We start from the raw sequence: 20,559 nt of genomic DNA on the forward strand, positions 1-20,559 counted from the left end.
AAACATGGTACTTTTTGGCCACTTGTATGTCTTCTTTGGAGATATTTCCATTCAAGTCATTTGCCTACTTCTTAATCAGCTTATTTCCTTTTGTGTGTGTGTGTGTGTGTGTGTGTTTGGTTTCAGTTTTTGCTACTAAGCTATAGAAGTTCCCTATATAGTCTTGAAATTTATCCCTTATTAGATATATGGTTTGCAAATATTTTCTCCCATTCTTCGGGTTGTCTTTTCACTTTGATTTTTTCCTTTGCTATGCGTAAGTTTTTCATTTTGTTTAGCTGGACATAATACCACTTGTCTATTTTTTATTTTGTTGCTTGTGCTTTGGTGTTATAACCAAGAAATCAATGCCAAGACCAAAGTCAAGCTTTTCCTCTGTTTCAATTTTACGATTTCAGATCAAGTTAAAGTCTAAGATTTTTTTTTGTGTGTAGGATGTAAGATCTCAATGTCTTTTCTTTCCTTCTTTTTGTTCCTTTCCTTCTTTCTTTCTTTATTTTCTCCTTCTCTCCTTTCCTCCCTCCCTCCCTTTTTCCTTCCTTTGTTTCTTCCTTCCTTCCTTTCCCTTCTTCCTTTCCCTTCCTCCCTCCCTTCTTCCCTCCCTCTCTTCCTTCCTTCCTTTCTTCCTTTCCCTTCTTCCTTTCCCTTCATCCCTCCCTTCTTCCCTCCCTCTCTTCCTGCCTTCTTTTCTTCCTTCCTCCCTTCCTTCCTCATTGCTCTCTTCCTCCTTCTCTTCCCACCTTCTGTGTTTCCTTCCTTCCATCCTTCCTTCCTTCCTTCCTTCCTTCCTTCCTTCCTTCCTTCCTTCCTTCCTTCCTCCCTTCCTCCTTTTTTCCTTCTGTTGAAGAGACTATCCTTTCCACATTGTGTATTCTTGACAACCTTGTTAAAGATCAGTTGATTATATATGCATAGAGTTATTTTTAGGCTCTTTATTAGACTATATGCATGTATTTATGCTGGTATCATGTGGTTTTAATAACTATAGCTTTGAAACATATTTTTAAATCACGGAGTGTGATACCTCCTGTTCTCTTCTTTGTTCTTAGGATCGTTTTGGCTATTCTGGATCTTTTGTGGTGCTATATTAATTTCAGGATTGTTTTTAACTATTCCAGTTAAAAAAAAAAAAAAAAAAAAAAGGCCAGTGAGATTCTGATGGAAATAGTGAACACAGGATGTCTTTTCATTTTCCATTTATTTATGTCTCCTTCAATTTCTTGTAACAATGTTTTGTAGTTTTCAGTATACTAGTCTTTCACCTCCTTGATTAAGTTTAATTATAAGTATTTTATTCTTTTTGAAGGCTATTGTAAAAGGAGTTATTTTCTGAATTTCCTTCCAATGGTTCATTGTTAGTATATAGGAATGCAAGTAATTTTACTAAATTGATTTATTAGTTCTAACAGTTTTATTTTTCTGGAATCTTTATAGTTTTCTACATAAAATATTTACCCCTTATCCACAGGGGTGGGAGATATATTCCACGACCTTCAGTGGATGCCTGAAATTGTGGACATTACCAATCCCTGTATATACTGTGTTTTTTACTAAAGATACACTCTTATGGAAAATTTTGTTACATGATTTTTCTGAGTATATTGAGATGGGAATATATTTTTAAGTTCTTTATTCCATTAATGTGGTTTATCACAGTTATTAATATGTTGAACTATTTTTGCATTCCATGGATAAATTATACTTGACGATGATGTATGAGCTCTCTGATATGATGTATGAACTCTCTAATATGCTGTTGTGTTGATGTATTCTATAAATAGTGAACTTTATGATTATCTTAGGTTAATCCTAAATGATTTTTAATTCATGATTCAATTTATAATGTCTGTCTTTCTGAACATTTGATATGCTCTCTCCCCAGCATATTTAATACTTTTCACTAACATTGTACACATTTATTTAATGTCAATTCTTACTAGTATATAAGATGTCACTTAGGACTTAATGTCACTTTTACTAGTAGATAAGCTCCATGAGAATGAAAATGTTTTACTGTTTTGTTAATAACTGTATGTTCAGCTAGTATGTCAGTGTTTGGGGTACAGAATACTCAATAAATATTTGTTGAATGAATACTGGAAAAGAAGGAATCATATTTGAAAATGGAGATAATGTTATACTGGGGTGCTTTTTCTTCCTTGTACAGAATACTATGCTCAATTTGGAGTGGGTGGCAATAGAGTACATCAGTTAGCCTCCTAGAAATTTGAAGCTAGATAAACTAAGACCTGTAAACATATGACAAGACAATAAAATAGTGAGTGGTAAAAAGGAGCTTTACAAATAAGTTAGCAGCCCCCATCCCCCAGCACACACAAATGTACAGTATGGTAATCAACACATAAAATATATAGCTGATTTTGAAAATTTTGAGTAAAGCAACACAAAAAAGGAAAAAGAAAATGTAATCAAAATGATCACTGGGTCTTCAATAAACAGTATGTTCATACTCATGCAATTCTAAATGTTTATTGGGTTCGACACTTAGAGTCATCAAATAATGGCAGACGTCCTCATTTTGTTTAGAGAACAAAAGGTAAACGGTATCAGTCTTCAAATGCACAAATGTAACTTCAAAAATGAAAATTGGGAAATGAAAAATTGAGATTGAAAGTCAGAGGAAAAAAGAGGTCAGAAAATGTCATTTTCTTACAAGGCAAGGATGTAAAGTAGATTAATAATTTAATAGATACAAAGTTAATATATATTTTTAAGGGATAAACTAGGATGGAAAGGAGTAGAACAGAGAGCTGATACCAGAAACTATGTACATATGTCATTCTTATTATAATATTTAAACAGTAGTACCACTTTTATTTTCAAATATGTATGCCATTTGAATAATAAGCTAAGCTATTATCAACATGGGGAGAAGTTTGTTGTAAAGGTAGAGGTTTGGGATTTGGACTAAACTGGGTAAAATTTAGACTGTCACTCTGGGAAATCTATTGAACATCTCTGAGACTTGGTTTTCTCATGTATGAACAAATTGTGGTATTAAATGACATAATATGCACAAAATGCTTGACCACATGAAAGTGACTTATTAAATGTCAAAAAAAAGGATCTTTTTTTCCATTTTTTATTAATTGGACTTGAAGAAAAATGAGCTAAAATATGTATACTAATAGTAGAAATGTTGACTAAAACTACAACTCTAAAAAATTGCAAGATTTTTGCAGGTAATTAGCATTAAGATGTTATAAATCTTTTTTTTTTTTCTTTTTTTTATTATTGTAAGTTCTAGTGTACATGTGCACAACATGTAGGTTTGTTACATATGTATACTTGTGCCATGTTGGTGTGTTGCATCCATAAACTTGTCAGCACCCATCAACTCGTCATTTACATCAGGTATAACTTCCAATATCATCTCTCCCCCCTCCCCCCTCCCCATAATAGGGCCCGGTGTGTGATGTTCCCCTGTCCGAGTCTAAGTGATCTCATTGTTTAATTCCCACCTATGAGTGAGAACATGCGGTGTTTGGTTTTCTGTTCTTGTGATAGTTTGCTGAGAATGATGGTTTCCAGCTGCATCCATGTCCCTACAAAGGACACAAACTCATCCTTTTTTATGGCTGCATAGTATTCCATGGTGTATATGTGCCACATTTTCTTAATCCAGTCTGTCACTGATGGACATTTGGGTTGATTCCAAGTCTTTGCTATTGTGAATAGTGCCACAGTAAACATACGTGTGCATGTGTCTTTATAGCAGCATGATTTATAATCCTTTGGGTATACACCCAGTAATGGGATGGCTGGGTCATATGGTATTTCTAGTTCTAGATCCCTGAGGAATCGCCATACTATTTTCCACAATGGTTGAACTAGTTTGCAATCCCACCAACAGTGTAAAAGTGTTCCTATTTCTCCACATCCTCTCCAGCACCTGTTGTTTCCTGACTTTTTAATGATTGCCAAATCTTTAAATGTAATCATCGTATAAAAAAAAACTGGGCATCTTCTTTAAAAAGCATATGTAATGTGCTTTATTGTTTTTAAATAACATTAATCTAGAGTAGTCAGAAAGCATTTTGATCACAGTGAAATTACACTTAATAATTTTTCTAAATAATTTTGGCCATTCAAAGAAAAAAGAAAAATTTACTGAATCATTTGCTATGGCACTTTCAAATTCATGATTATCTACTGTTTTTCTAATAAAGAATACAAAATTTTATGTAGACATACATTTATTTTTTGTAAAATATTGCTAATTCCACAGCAGAGTATTTGTAATACTTATTAATTTTGCATTTTAATGTTATTCAGAAATTCCCCTCTCCAATCAGAAAAATATACACAGACCAATTCTAGGAGTGGCAGTGTTTGCCTAATTTTAACATTGTTGTCATTAAAACAACAAAATAACTTAATCAGGTAATTTTACAAATTCAGCAATAATAATTCAATATGTACTTTTTAAAAATAGTGTGCAATCAATGTTTTTCAAAAGCTGTACCATGCCAAGGATCATAATATATGTAAAAAAAGATTTCATAATGTGTCGGATTGATTTAGAACAACATTGAGGAAAATTGCTTCAAAGTTATGCTTAATATTAATAATTCAATTATACAGATTTAAAAAATATAGTTTTACATGTATTCTAATTCAAAATACTATAAAAAACTACGTTATACTCCGTACATTACAATTACATTTCTGACTATTAGAAAATACTGCAAGATTAATCAATTAAAAGTAATTTTTGGAAATGCTCTAACCAGAAATAAACATTTTAAAATTTATTCTAAATCTGTCTTTCTTAAGGAATCATAAACATTTCACTAATTAATTTCACAATGTTATTCTTAGAATAGAGGCTATGGGAAGAAAAAGAAATTTGCTCAATCTTATCAACCTAACAAATATTTCTCCAAGATTCCATGTAATTGACCTGATGTTGTATATTACTTTTGCAAACAAAGTAAAAGTTTTTTGTTGTTGTTGTTGTTCTCCTTAACTGTGTTGGTAAAGTGTAAAATGTTCCTGTTTATTCTCAGTACTTACTAGTGGTTTAAACACAATTTTCAACCATATTGAACAGTATGGAGTCTAGGAATAAGCTTTGATTGTTATACCTTGTAAGATGGAAAGAGAATTTCCCCTAAATAATTCTCCATAATTTTTCCATATGGTTCAACCATTTAGTGTGAGTGAGTTTAAGAAAAGAGAGACCTGACAGTCTTTAGACAAGTCAGAGTATTTTACATAAGGTAAGAACATACTATGATTCCAGGCCTTCTGACCCTCCCAACACACTGGCTGTGTACTGGAAGCACATAAAATGACAGTGACACTGGCTTGATCATATTAAGGGCCAACGTCAAAACATTTCATTTTCTTCTAAATGAATATCCGAGAAAAGTTTACTGCATGTGAATGATTCAATTGTAGCAAGACTGTTTAATCACAAAGGAGGAATTGGCTATTCTCTTCAAGAACAACTTACTTGGGGAGAGGCAACTAAAAGAAATTATCTGGACCAAGCTCTCCTGTATTCACCATACAGTCCCTAGAGAATGATACAAACAAAACAAGCAGACCTCGACATTGTGAAAATTGGAAAAAACATGCATTTATTAACTTTTGAGGAATCAAAGAGCAAAGATTTCTACCACCCTGATTGAGTTTACACCAAATGCTGGAGGAGGAGTAGTGGCGTTTGAGAGAATTGTTTAATCAACCTCTGTATAAGACATAATGTAGTGTTTGCATCAGCAACTATGCCAGATCCTTCCTAAGAAACAATACATTAAATGGGAGAATGTTAATTACCAAGCAATGTGGTGTCCTCTATGCTAACACTGTTAGCTACTTAGCATAATGCATAATTTGTATACTTCTTTATTTGAATCATTGTGCTCACCAATATACATATAAATGGTTTAAAAAAGAGGTGAATGATACAGCCTATTGTTGTGTCCAGATATAAGCACATTAGGAATAGTCTGCTTTCTATTTTATAACCAAGTCCCTCAAACCTTCTATCTCTCCAAGGGCTGTAGACACTTCCATGAGTCCCTGTACATCCAAACATAAAACAATTAAAAGAGATTCCAGTCTTTGCCAAAGTAGCAGAGATATTGTACCGCTCATGAACATGAGTTTTTCTTCCTTACCCTTTCTGTCTATCAAGACCTAAAACTCTACCCAGTTGCCAGGACTCAAAGGCACTCTCTTGTTGTCCCTTTGTTCAAGATGCTCCAATTCTGACACTGACTTCCCTGGTAGGTTTTCAAAAATTTACTTGTTTTCCTTTTATAATAGTCCCCCTATCCACAGTTTTACAGTTTTGCCTTCCCACAGTTTCAGTTACCCAAGGTCAACTTTGACAGAATAATATTAAAAGGAAAATTCTAGAAATAAACAAGTTATATGTTTTAAGTTACATGCCATACTAAGTAGCACAAAATTTCACTCCCTCCGACCCTGTCCCACCCAGGACATGAATCATCCCTTTGTCCAGTATGTTCACACTATATATGCTTCCCACCCATTAGCCACTTACTAGCCATCTTAGTTATCACATTGGCTCTTGAAGTATTGCAGTGCTTGTGTTCATGTGGCCCTTATTTTACTTAGTGGCCCAAAGTGCAAGAGTAGCGATGCTGCCAATTTGGATATGCCAAAAAGAAGCCGTCAAGTGCCTCCTCGAAGTGAAAAGGTGAAAGTTCTCAAGTTAAGGAAAGAAAAATATCATATGCTGAGGTTGCTAAGATCTATAATAAGACCGAATCCTGTATCCATGAAATTGTAAAGAAGAAAAAAGAAATTTGTTCATACTATATATAGGGTTTGGTACTATCGGTAATTATACCAATAATTAGCATCAATTGGGGATGTTGGAAATTATTCCCCGTGGATAAGGGGGCTACTACTCTACCTACTGACCCCTCTCTATTCTACTAAACTTTTCATAGCTATATATGCTACCTGTTTTACTAAACAGTTTTTGCAAAAGTATAACAGCTGTTGAGTTCTACCTATTTTATGAAGCTTCACTTGGCATGCCTTATATCTTCTCCTGATTCATAAGTAAAAGTAAGACAGAATAATTTAATTAGAAGTTTAGATGAAAGTTGAATTAAAAAATATATAAGTATCCATCCCCTCAATCATCTATCCTTTGTGTTACACATAATCCACTTATACTTTTATTTATTTTTAAATGTACAATTGAATTATTATTGACTATAGTCACTGTTGTGCTATCAAATAGTAGGTCTTATTCATTCTTTCTATTTTATTTTATAACCATTAACCAAGCCAATCTCCTCATCACCACTGCCCCACTACCCTTCCCCGCTTCTGGTAACCATCCTTCTACTCTCTATATCCATGAGTTCAATTGCTTTGATTTTTAGATCCCATGCAATGTGTGCCTTCCTGTGCCTGGCTTATTTCACTTAAAGTAACTAAATACATCTATTATATACCCACAGAAAAAAATTTAAAACAATTTTAATTATCTATAGCAGAGGTCAGCAAACTATGAGGGCCTGGAGAACAAATCCCGCTTGCCACTTTTTCTTGTAAATAGATTTTTATTGAAATACAAAAAGAGTACATATATGAAAAATACAGGCAGTTCAACTGCAAATTTACCCATGTTTATACTGACATCTCAAGGGTTACATGAAGCTCGTGTGACAAGAAGCCTGCTTACCTCCTCACAACTAATGGCGCATTTTTCAGATTAATGAATTTTTCCTAGACCAAGGCATATTCTAAATCACATTTAATTAAAAATACTATCAAACCCATACACGTACACAGTCCAAAAAGACAAGTTCCATAACATGTAAGTGCAGCCTCCTCTCTCCTTCCTACTCTCACACCATATTTCCACTCCGCAGAGGCAGTCCCTTTACAGCCCCAAAACTAGGTATTCTCCTAACCTCCTTTCATATTTCTAACTGATTTTATTATTATTTCCTGCTTTTCAATTTAAATTATTATCTACTAGCTTTCTATTATGAAACAAAAGGGTATATCTTTCTTCTCATCCCTCATTCTGAATTTCCCTTTTCCCATCCTTTGAATATACAAGTCATGAGTCACTTAGCGATGGGGATAAATTCTGAGAAATGCATCATTAGATGATTTTGTTATTGGGCATAGACTGGACTTACAGAACCTAAATGGCACAGCCTAGCACGTACTACGCTATAGGGTATAACCTATTGATCTTTGTCAACATCATCACCGACACGTAAGCTCTGCACTGCTAAGTTACAACAGCTATGATGTCACTAAGCAATAGGATTTTTTCAGCTCCATTACAATCCTATAGGACTACCATTGTATATTCAGTCTGTCACCGAAATGTTATGCGGTGCATGACTGTAGTTCAATAATTTTTTAAAAACCAATCTTCAGGGTTTGCATTATTATGGCTGTTTTTCATAATATGGCATGTCGAGTGCTATAATTATATTTCCAATCTTGAGTAATCTGTTTTCCTTTCTTACTGTCTCTTTTGACCTTTGTTAGTTTTCTAACCACTCGTTACTAATTTAGAATCTGGCATGCATTAGTCTGCTTGGGCTACCATTAAAAATATACCCCAGATTTGGCTGGGCATGGTGGCTCACACCTGTAATCCCAGCACTTTGGGAGGCCAAGGCGGGCAGATCACCTGAGGTCAGGAGTTCGAGATCAGCCTGACTAACATGGAGAAACCCCATCTCTACTAAAACTACAAAAATAAATAAATAAAATAAAAATAAAAATAAATAGATGAATAAATATTTTAAAATTGGCCAGGAATGGTACCTGGAAGGTGGAGGTTGCAGCGAGCTGAGATCGAGCCATTCCACTCTAGCCTGGGCAAGAAAAGCAAAACTCGAGTCTCAAAAACAACAACAACAACTACAAAAACAACCCAGATTCTATGACTTAAACAAAAGACATTTATTTTCTCACAGTTCTGGCAACTGGAAGTTCTAGGACAAGGTCCCATCATAGCTGGTTTCCTCTGAGGCCTGTGACATTGGCCTCTTCACCTGGTTACTCTATGTGCACATGCACCCCTGATATCTCTGTATATCCTATTATTTTATTCTCCTCTTTTAAGGACATCAGCCATATTAGATTAGAGTCTACCCTAATGGCTTCATTTTAACTTAATTATCTCTTTAAAAGCCCTACATCCAAATACAGTAACATTGTGAAGAACTAGGAGTTAGGGCTCCAACAAGTGAAAATAAAAGGGGAGACGCATTGCAATCCAAAACACCTGACCAGAAGTGGAAAGCTGTTCTCAATATACTCAACCACATCAGGTAACACCAGCTTGGTCTCCTCCCCAGAGATGGCCTTCCCGAAGTTCTCCACTCCCCACAATGGTCTGACTGCTGGCACTGAGAGCCTGCTGTTTACGGTCCACTTCCACCATTAGTATGGAAATTTTCATTCTCTCCTGTGGTGGATCCCCTGAAGCTACTTCTCTTTCACTCACTCCTTGTTTTTGGTAAACACATCTTCCAGCAGCTTCCAGAGAGTTGTGCATTCTTTAAAATCTTTAGTTTCTATAAATAACTTCTTTTTACCTTCTTACTAGACCAAACTTTTGCCAGGATACAAAATTCTAAGTGAAAAAATATTTCCTTTCAGAATGTTGAAAGCATTGTCCCACTGTCTTCTGCCATTACTGATGAGAGGTCTGAAGATATTCTAACTTTCCACCCTTAGTTTTGAATATTTTCTTTTTTCTCCTATTTTTCCTCTTCCTCATATGCCTTTTCCTTTTTACTTTGGCTTTTCTTTTGTTTCCTTCTTCTTGACCAGCACAGAACTTCTCTAGTCCTAATTGTATAATGACTGGGCCCTCTCAATTTGACAATTTCTGTGTGGAAAATTTGAGTGCATTATGTCTTTCATAATATTCTACCCCAGTGTTTCATAAAATCCCTTTCTTAAATTCCTACTATATTGATATTGCTTCTCCTTAGCTACCATAATTTTCTCACCTTTTAAATTCTTCTTTTACACTATTTGGTTTTATTGCTTATTTTATTATTCTTCATTCTTCAATGTCCTTAGGTTTACGTTCTAGGCTTTTTATTAAATTATTCATTTGTTACGCTAGATTTAATTTCCAGGAGCTCTTTCAGGTTCACTGAATGTCTTGTTTTGTTTTGTGATCTAGTCTACTATACTTGTTTTATGTATGTACGATATTCTCATATAACTAGGAATATTTATTAAATATATATTTTAAGATTGATTTTTTCTTTTCCCAGAACTATATGGTATTGTTTGTTTCCTCTGAGTTTCTCTTTTTGTGCATGTGTTTTTTGTTTGTTGCTTATTCCTTCTTGTTCTTGTTAGAAATGTCCTCAAAGCCCTGTGTCTGGTGTCTGAATACAAGTAGGAGTTAAGCACTCAAAAGAGGTTAGTATTTGAGTGTAGGCAGAGAGCTTTTTTCAAATAGATTTTATTTTAGAGTTATCAATTTTTAATATTGCACTAGGGAACACCAGGTTTCATATCTCTGCACACACACACACACACACACACACAGACGCACACACTTTTGATTGATTGATATAAGGCATTTTATCTTGTGTTGAATCATTTCCCCTGAGGAAACTCCTCCAATCTTGTGTCAACATCAATAGAGATACAGATCAGGCTGTAACAGTTCTCAGAGGCATTCACTGAGGCAACTTACTCTTAATTCCCTTAATTTTAGCATGGTACCTAGACTCTTAACTGTAGGTGGTGTTTCTGAGTAGAGAGTATCCCTGGATCAAATTCTCCAAAACTCTTTTACCAGGATTAGGAAAGTAACCTGCAATGGATATGTAGAGGGGTTCAGATAACTTACTTTTCTTACAGACTTATAACCAGTATTCATATATTTAGTCATACATATAACCCTACATTCAGAGACATCTGGTACCTCTATTTTCTGAGACTGTTGAGGTTCCGTTGCAAAAAGCAGCTTGCTTCTAATTTGTTTCCTGTCTCAACTTAAATTTTTACTTCCTTCACTGTTGCCACTCATCCATCTGCTTTGCAGCTTGCAAAATTATTATTAATATAAAATTAGTATTTTCTCATCTACCAAATCTGTTGTCCCTATAGGTGTAAATCTTCTTACTCACTTCTTCCAATTTAGTAGTGTCAGGAAAAAAAAAAAAAAGAATACATTTGATTAACTAAAAGCTTCCAAATTCACATTATAAAGGGTACCCTAGAAGATATTATGTATTTATTTCCTAATGCTTACACCTCCCTTGTTACACAAAGATAGTATACCTACTGAAAAACTGAAAATATTTTAAAGCCAAATTACCACTCGAACGGGCACAACACTCACAATGACATAAGTCAATCAATTACAGAAACACTTGATTATCTTCAGTTCAAATTCATTTCTTCAGTAAACATGTTTGGAGTACCTACGACGTTGAACCAATTAAAAGACGATTAAAGTAGTGCTTAAATGAACTGATGAATCAGTCTGATCTGAATTCAGGTAGTAATTGTGAAGAAAGCGGGGAGCACATACTTTTTCTTATATATATATATAAAAGAAAAAGTATATATATATAAATATATTTCAAAAAAATTTTTAAAGTTTTCCAATCATTTTTTGGTCTACACTCTTCTTTTTTTTTTTTTTTTTTTTTTTTTTTTAGTAGAGACGGGGTTTCACCGTGTTAGCCAGGATGGTCTCGATCTCCTGACCTCGTGACCCGCCTGTCTCTTAGCTTCTAGGGCTGCCAAACAAAATACCACAAGCTGGATGGTTTAAACAACAGAATTTTATTGTCTCACAGTTCTACAGACTAGAAATCAGAAATCAAGGTGTTGGCAGGGTTGGGTCTTCCTGAGAGCTGTGAGGGAAGGATTTGCTCCAGATCTCTCTCCTTGGCATGTATATTGCCAAATTCATGTTTACATGGTGTTTTCCCTGTATACATGGCTGCCTTCAAATTTTCTCTTTTTATAAGGACACTGGTCATATTAGATTAGTGCCTATGCTAATGGTCTCATTATAAATTTATTACTTCTTTCAACACCTTATCACCACATAAGTTCACATGCTGAGGTACTAAGGGTTGGGACTTCAACATAAGAATTTTGCACGGCCACCATTCAGCTAATAGCTGTCACTCCAAATGAAAGATGAGAAAATCAGTTTAAAATCTTAGACATGGATAAGTAGTTTAGGTAAATTAGAATGAGGACAACACAGAGCCTGCCCATTCAGAACTTACAGTCCTAGATTAATGTAAAAGAGTATGCCTATTAAGTACTCCAGAAGAGAATAAAACATATACCTGAAAGACTTATGCACATTTTGCCTTTTCTCAGTTGCTATAAAAACCACCAATTGTTCTCATATGTCCACACACCACAGATAATGGCTACAGATGGAGTCAATGGCTTATAAACACAGGAGATAGTAGAATTTACTGAACATAAAATAATGAAGCACTTTTAAAAGTAATAAAATGAAAAATTTTAAAATACAGTTTATACCATTATTTGCTTTATACAATTTAATTTAGTTATAAGTTTAATAGAACTGTGGAACTAAAAAATGCATCATAAATATCATATAAGCAAAAGGTTACCAAACTGAAATGTGTTTCAGAATTACCTGGGGAGCTTTTAAAAATATAAAGATTGTTGATTACCACCCCAAATATCTTGAATAGAAGGTTCTCAAATGCATATTTTTAAGAAACTCTCCAGTTGGTTCTAATGCGTGTTCCATCTGTTTTGTCTTAAGGTTGAAAAAACTGAGGCCACTTTAACAAAACTACAACTCATAAGACATATTTAATTAAAAAAAGGGGTCTAGTTCTGTTTATATATGATTCATTTTGACCAACAGATTATGAGAGTATTTGTAGAAACTATTTGAAAAACACTTTTGTTAATATAATCGATACAACTGTTCTTAAGGAAAAGGCAGCTCTGTAATATTTGTTTCCTTTTAGTAAAACTTTAAGGTCACCAACACTTAATGTTGGCAGATTTTTAAAAACTCAAATTTAAAAAAATATTTTAAAATGGAAAGCACAACTTACTAAAAGAGATTTTAGAAACTTACAGATGATGTCCTATCCACTTCACAACGGCTACTGAGAATAAAACAGGCCTCGGCGTCATCCATCCTAAATACAGACGGAAAAACAAAATAATCACACACTGAAATATCTACACGTTTTCTGAAAAATAGAATTTAAGTCTTTAGTCCATATATTGCACAAAATGTACATGTAGACCATGTGTATCCTTAAGCTTAAATGAAAGTTGAATTTCTAGTAGATCTTAACTATATCTGACTCTGAAGAAAAAAAAAAATCTGCTACTGGGTTGTCTATTATAACTCAATGTTTTATGACAAAAGTTAATAAAAGTCAAACTTTATTCCTTTTTGCTATTAAATGTATTTTATATGCATGCTTTGAGTAAATTAAGGGGATATATTGGTCTTTATTTTATGACTAATCGTATTTTAACTGTAATGTCTGAATCAAACTAAGAGGGGTGGAATACAGCTTCTCTATATTCATAAGTCAAACTCTACTCTGTATTTATACTTCCTGGAGATCATTCATCCTTTCCCAAGCCCCTTCCCCTCATGCTAGGGTTCAATATTTCCTAAGTTTAGTGATGAAGACACAGTATATTTTAGTGTTTGATACATGATGTTCCAAAAGCACAGGAATGTTTATTTTCAAAATGAGGAATGATTTATCTCTGTGGTTCACTGTGATAAAGTAAATATTTTCCAAAAAAAAATTTTCTATGGAGAGGAAATATAAAAGTCTTTGAAATAAGACCAAACCAAACAGTTGTGGGAAGATGTTGCGCCATGGTTATTAAGATAATAGAAGTGTTGAATAACTTTCTCTAAATACCATTTTCAACGAAGCAATTCAAAACTCATGCAACTAACCTATGAAACTTGTTTGGAGAATCCTACTCCATGCTCTATGCATAAGGAATTGCACTGAAAAATGTATTAGTTTATATTAAATCCCAAATCTTTTATAGGAAGCTAAGATTGGAAATGAACATAAAAATGGATACTGCGTCACTCTTATTTTTTAAAATAGTTTTTTGAGTATGACCAGCCAGCTACCTCTCTCTCTCCTTCATTCCCTTCACTTTTCCTTTATTCCCATGGAGGAATTCTTCTTGTAAATATGATTGCTTTTACCAAGAGATCATTTTAAGACTATTAGTAATAAATTAGTTATATTAATCCTAAATAGTATATAGCTTAGATACTAATAGCTATACCAATAACTCAGATAAATTTGTTAGATAGAAAGAAGCCTCCATATATTACACGAATTCATATTGAACATAATATGAATATTACTCATGCTTATTGTGTGAAGAACTTAGCTGTCATACAATAAATAAGGAATATTGATTATCTACACCAATTAATACAAAGATCTAGATTATAGTAGTATCTAAGCGTCTATTTCTCTAGCACACCCAAATAATGAGTATAGATAGCAAACTCTAAACACCTAAAGCCAGGGTTTACCTGATGTGCTGGGAAAATCTGATGACTTATAGAACTGTCACGTGTACACTGACCACAAATATATTTAATCCACCTAAAAGATGAATATACTCTCAAAGAAATGTAACTTTCCAATTAGGTAACACTCATTATATCCTGCTAGTTTTTCGTGATGTTTTTGTTTCAGAAGTTAAATCAGTGAAAAAATACTCCATTAAATTGACTTCATTATATATAAATCAAAGGTAACATCAGAGTTCCTGACTAGGTATCCAGTCATCATTTGAAGGATTATGCAGCACAAAGGAGTCTGGAAGTCTGTTCCACAAAACAGTTGACTTTTCTTCTGTTCTTTTCCAACACCCACTAGACACACACACACACAAACACACACACACGCTTGCAAACACGGTGAAGACAGGCACAAACACACACCCACTCGTGCACACTCAGGTTATCCAGGAAAGAAAAAAAAAGTATAAAGCACTTATGATATTCAATTCAGTGGGGAGACTTTTAAATCTAGAAGGGCATGTAGGGCAACTCAAGGATAAACATGAAGACATGTTTAAAACTTTAAAAACAGCAGAAAATATTGAGCAAAACCACTTTTGTTGAAGACACCTTCTGGCATCTGAAACTAAGGACATTGTTTTGCAGAAACTCTGTTTCCCTGGTGTCCACACTCTGCTCAATAATACTGACACTCTGCTCGTACGATATAACTCGTTAACTTGTGACAAATGTTTAAGACCATGTCACCTTTAAGACAAATTGCCTGGTACATGCACAAAAAGAAGAGGATAGCTAAGTAAGACCTGTCACCTTTCTGATTCCTCTAGTCCACAGCAACCATTTTATCTCTGACCCCAGGGAACACAAGTGCTCTCTGTCCAATACATAGTGCAAGGTCTTTAAAACGTAAACCCTAACTCACACTGCACTGGTATGTCACATCATATTTAGCCCACAATTTTTATATGTGGGATAAAAACAGTATCCAGGGATTTGGAGACTACTCTAACAGTGAGTCTAGATGCCTCTGTGAATCTCTGACAGCTTAAGATAATTATACTGGGCCACTTTTCTCATTGTGTTGTGTGGTCACAGTCTGCTGAACAATTCTGCCTTGAGATGAGGTTGAAAAAGAGGAGTAAACACACTGATTTCATGATACATTTTTAACCTTTTAGTTTGGCCAGCAGAGGGACTAAGGCAAAAGTCTACACTCAAACATCAACACATCTTGCAACACCGAAAATTGCTAAAATTTGGAGGAAAGAGAAAATATTAAGTCACTCAAAATTGTAAGCTGCAAGATGAAAGGCAGGGATACTTACTTTGCTCTCAATAAGTCTTGATCTTTAAGGGCTGAACCTTGAAGGTAGATAACTCTTTGGGACCACATTGGAATCTGCAGTACCCTTCGAACTTGTACATCCATTTCAGTAGGACACAAAATCACCACATAATAATCCTATTCAAAACAAAATGGGCAATGGAATAGAAACAATAATGTTTTATGCTATACTACATTGAAAAATAAAATACCTAAGAAAAATCTGAAATATGATAAAACTGAAATGAACTTTTGCTAATAAAATTTCACATTTAAAACCTGTGCATATATTAAATAGCATTACACCATAATAAATACAACTGGGACATACACAAATCTCATAAACCAATAAGTTCATCTCAACTTATTTCAATCTTACTAAGAGCATAAGGGAAGGTAATCAGTGGTTATACCTGACACACACTTTCACATTGTGAAGATTTAGTTCTATCCACAGACTGATCCTAAAATATACATTGAACACCAGGCAGAAACATTTAAGTATCATACTTCATTACTTTTAGGATCAAAACTGTGGTAGCGATTTATATCATTTGGCTATATAATTATGATACAATAATTTTAAACAGTTTCTGGTGGATATTTGAATGAATAAGGATTCATAAAAACACTGAAAATACTGATAAAATAAATTAAAAGAACATTATATCAAAATATTATAAATATATGGTCATTTGGAGAAAATTACATCTAAGTGGTGAAACGGTTTAAAACAATGATCTATAGAAATTAAAATTCTCTGGTAAACTTTCACCATTTTACCGCTGTGAAATATATCTACTAGGAATTTCTGGAGTTTAAATAATTCTCTACATTGATACTAGACAAAGTTAATGACTGTGTGATATGGTTTGGATTTGTGTCCCTGCCCAAACCTCATGTTAAACTGTAATCCCAAATGTTAAGGGAGGGGCCTGCTGGGAGTTGACTGAATCACGGTGGCAGATTTCTCCCTTGCTGTTCTCCTGATAGTGAGTGTATATCACACCCTCTTCCTCCTGCTCTGGCCATATGAGGACACACCTGCTTCCCTTTCATATTACATATGACTGTAAGTTTCCTTAGGCCTCTCCAACCATGTTTCCAGTATAGCCGGTGGAATCATAAGTCAATTAAATCTCTTCTTTGTACATTGCCCACTGTCAGGTATTTCTTTATAGCAGTGTGAGAACAGGCTAATAAACCATGGGATCAGAATTTTCCCCCAAATGGATTTTCTTTATGGGTTATAATAAGTAAGCTTGAAATTAATTAAATATAAATAATTTTAAAAAACAAGTAAGTATGGAGTTGCTATTAAAAATTCAAGTTAACATGAAAAGAGTGAAATGAAAACAAAACAAAAGAATAAGAACAAAATGATTCTGTCATTTAAGACAGAACAAAATGATTCTACCATTTAAGAATCAATTGTAAATTAGGTGTTTTAAAACACAAAAATATAGTATTTATAAAGGTCTCCAAAATATTCACAAATCAATATTTCTATGTTTTGTAAGGAAAGGATAATTAGATATACTAAGCATTGTCTTGAAGTCTAGAGTTATTCAACTTCTTGACACAAATTGGTTGAGTTAATACAAGACCTTCAAATATATTAAGTGCAGTAATCAGGAAAGGAGATTAATGCCGTGGCCCATAGCAGAAAGTGGAAATATTCAAGAATTTGATCTGCATAGACAGAAAAAAAGTTTCTTCTTAATTCATATTCTCAATTCACCTAGTTATTGTCCAATTTTTGATCATGTATTGCTATACAAATAGGACCTATTTATACTTCAGGAAACAGAAGAAAAAAAATGAAAGTCCCAGACTTCCACATTTCCATTAGCAATCCTTGATAAAATTCTGCAGTTTTTAACTGAGCAGATGATATTGAAATGGTTTCCTTCTTGTTTTATCATATTTTATCTTAAAATTCACTGTTTCATAAAAATATCATTTATGCTCTACCCAAGGGAGAAAAAGCAATCTTTTAATTCAAAGAAAAATCTTCTTTGTACCATTAACATTATTCCATCTGTCTTTTAGCGTAGATACAGAAGGAAACTTAAAATACTGTGTATTCCTTCAGCATTTTTTTCTATGTTCCTGGTTATATTTGTGGTTCTTCATTTACTCTTTCTATATTTGGTTGTATAAATAAAAATCCTCCACAAAGCAGGCTGCACCATCAGTTAATTGACTTTGACAATATGTTAGTAGGTACAATCCAGTATAGTACATAACGTAAGCCAAATGTACCTGGAGTCGAGGATGAGCATAGAATTCATTTAAAAAATCCATAAGTAAATCAATCTTCAGTGAGCTGACACACAGGACGACATGCTTTTCAGTTTGAGCTCTATGTCGACTATAGTTTCCACCTGACTTTTGTCTCTCCATCCACAAATAAGCCAGCTGTTCAAACTGTAATATATTTTCCACATATGAATGAAAAACAAGGTAAGGAAATAAATAAATCAATGCAATACATCTATTGTTTATTAAGTACTTTCAATTTCCCAGACGGAACTCATTGAGATTCTAATTGTCAGTGTTCCCCTTCAACAACAGACTTTTCATATAATTTCTACAGGGCTGCAAATGCCTCCCGGGGGCTTCAGGTCTCTAAGGAAACATATTAACATGATTTTGCTATTACATAATAACAGGCCACAAAGAGGTTTGTACCTCTGCTTTATGTCCAGTAGAGCTGAGTGAAACAGAAAAGCCTCATTGCTATTTTCCGACATTCTCTGTCAAGTTCTAACCACATCTCATGCAATAGGAGTTACTCTTACCACAACACACAAGGCCACATTCTAGCTGTATAGTAGCCAGCAACTGAGTAAAGTGAAAGGTGCAAGGGAGGGATGTCAGGAAGAAAGACATGCATGGATTTATTGGAGTAGGAAGGCCATTTTTGTAGGTATTCTATTCAGAAACATTGCAGCCAAAGTTTTGCAACGGAATATGCAAGTTTGATTTGCATTTCCCCATAGCCTGCTTCTGATCTGCCCACACATGGACACCCAGGGCTTATTATAGGAAAGAGTTAGAGATTGCATCTATTTATTTTTAATTTCATTTATATATCTGTCCCTTTGCAACCTCCTTACTCATTCCTCAAAGTGCCACATAATATTTACATACCATGTTCAGACTTTTTCTTTCTTCTTTTTTTTTTTTTTTGTGGAGATGGGATTTTACCTTATAGCCCAAGCTCATCTTGAACTCCTGGGCTCAAGTCATCCATCTGCCTCAGCCTCCCAAAATATTGGGATTATAGGCATGAGCCACTGTACCTGGCCCAGATTTTGTTTTATTTGGCCAACATAAGTAATCGATTTGTCTTCATTGCACTGTATGATTTTGTGGTTTATTTTGAAGAACCAAGATAAATCAACCCTTCACAACTTTATTTCTTTGATCTAACATCCTATAATTTAAAACTACATTATTCTATATTTAATATAATTAAGTACTCTATATTTAAAAAAAATCTTGAAGGATTGAAATAAGATGAGCGCCATCAATTATGACTAGAAGGATAAAAGAAACAACTTGGTGTTTCTAATAAAATGTAAAATGACATTTCTGCAGTAATTTATGTAATTGCTTAAATGTAATGATAATATGTGTTAGTAAATTATTGTTAGATAGATAAGCCACTTTCCATTTCTTATTAAATGTGGAGGATTCAATTTCATGTCTCTGTACATTTTTATACAATGTAAGATGGTTATGTTTACCTGTATGGGTAGAACCACAAGAGCAACACAAATCATAGCAACGACAAAAAGCTTGGAGGACCATGTTTCAGGAGTGACATCCCCAAAGCCCACAGTAGAAAACGTCACAATGCAGAAATAAAGGGAGTCAAAGAGATTCAGCTTCTTTCCTATTCGTTCCAGATGTTGGATCCCACAAATGCTAAAGAAACAAATATGAATTAAACTTAAATCTTTCAAATGGGACATAAAAGTTCTCATCATTATTCTGTTGAAAGCCAAAGCACATTTCATAAAGCGATTTAATAGTCAGGCTCTTATATTTTATAATATATTTTTCTAAGGAAAACATAATTAGTAAGTTATTTTCCTACATTGACCAGATATGCTCTTATTTTGATTAGTGACCAAATATGGTAGTTAAAATATCACATAGTATATTTGAGTAACTTGTAAAACGAACAGACAATTTCATGGGTGATACACAAAGACACCGAATGAACATCGAGATCAGAAATCGCTACACTGAATCCCTACCAAAATACCAAGTCTTTTCTTTTTCTTTTTTTATAATTTAGGAAGAAGAGACAGTAAAAGGCTTGAGGAGTTAACAATTTCCAAGTGCTATGGTTTGAATGTTGTCCCCTCCAAAACTCATGTCAAGAGCAAACACATTCAAAAGCTAGCAGAAGGCAAGAAATAACTAAGATCAGAGCAGAATCAAAGGAGATAGAGACATAAAAAACCCTCCAAAAATCAGTGAAACCAGGAGCTGGTTTTTTGAAAAAATCAATAAAATTGATAGACCGCTAGCAAGACTAATAAAGAAGAAAAAAGAATCAAATAGATGCAATAAAAAATGATAAAGGGGATATCACCACTGACCCCACAGAAATACAAACTACCATCAGAGAATACTATAAACACCTCTATGCAAATAAACTAGAAAA

The 20,559-nt window shown here is 34.0% G+C and overlaps 1 protein-coding gene across 1 annotated transcript in view; it reads right to left on the bottom strand.

The window, feature by feature from the left end:
* KCNT2 (potassium channel, sodium activated subfamily T, member 2) overlaps nucleotides 1-20,559 on the bottom strand; it is a 250,671-nt gene that overhangs the window by 44,562 nt on the left and 185,550 nt on the right. Inside the window, exons 9-12 of the mRNA XM_011975599.1 lie at nucleotides 19,631-19,811; nucleotides 18,141-18,305; nucleotides 15,877-16,013; nucleotides 13,103-13,166 (exon numbers count right to left, since the gene is read on the bottom strand). Of these exons, the coding sequence (XP_011830989.1) occupies nucleotides 13,103-13,166; nucleotides 15,877-16,013; nucleotides 18,141-18,305; nucleotides 19,631-19,811 (547 nt within the window). The remainder of the gene's footprint in view (nucleotides 1-13,102; nucleotides 13,167-15,876; nucleotides 16,014-18,140; nucleotides 18,306-19,630; nucleotides 19,812-20,559) is intronic.

This window comes from Mandrillus leucophaeus, unplaced genomic scaffold, assembly GCF_000951045.1.
Source record: "Mandrillus leucophaeus isolate KB7577 unplaced genomic scaffold, Mleu.le_1.0 Scaffold1571, whole genome shotgun sequence".
Taxonomy (NCBI): domain Eukaryota; kingdom Metazoa; phylum Chordata; class Mammalia; order Primates; family Cercopithecidae; genus Mandrillus; species Mandrillus leucophaeus.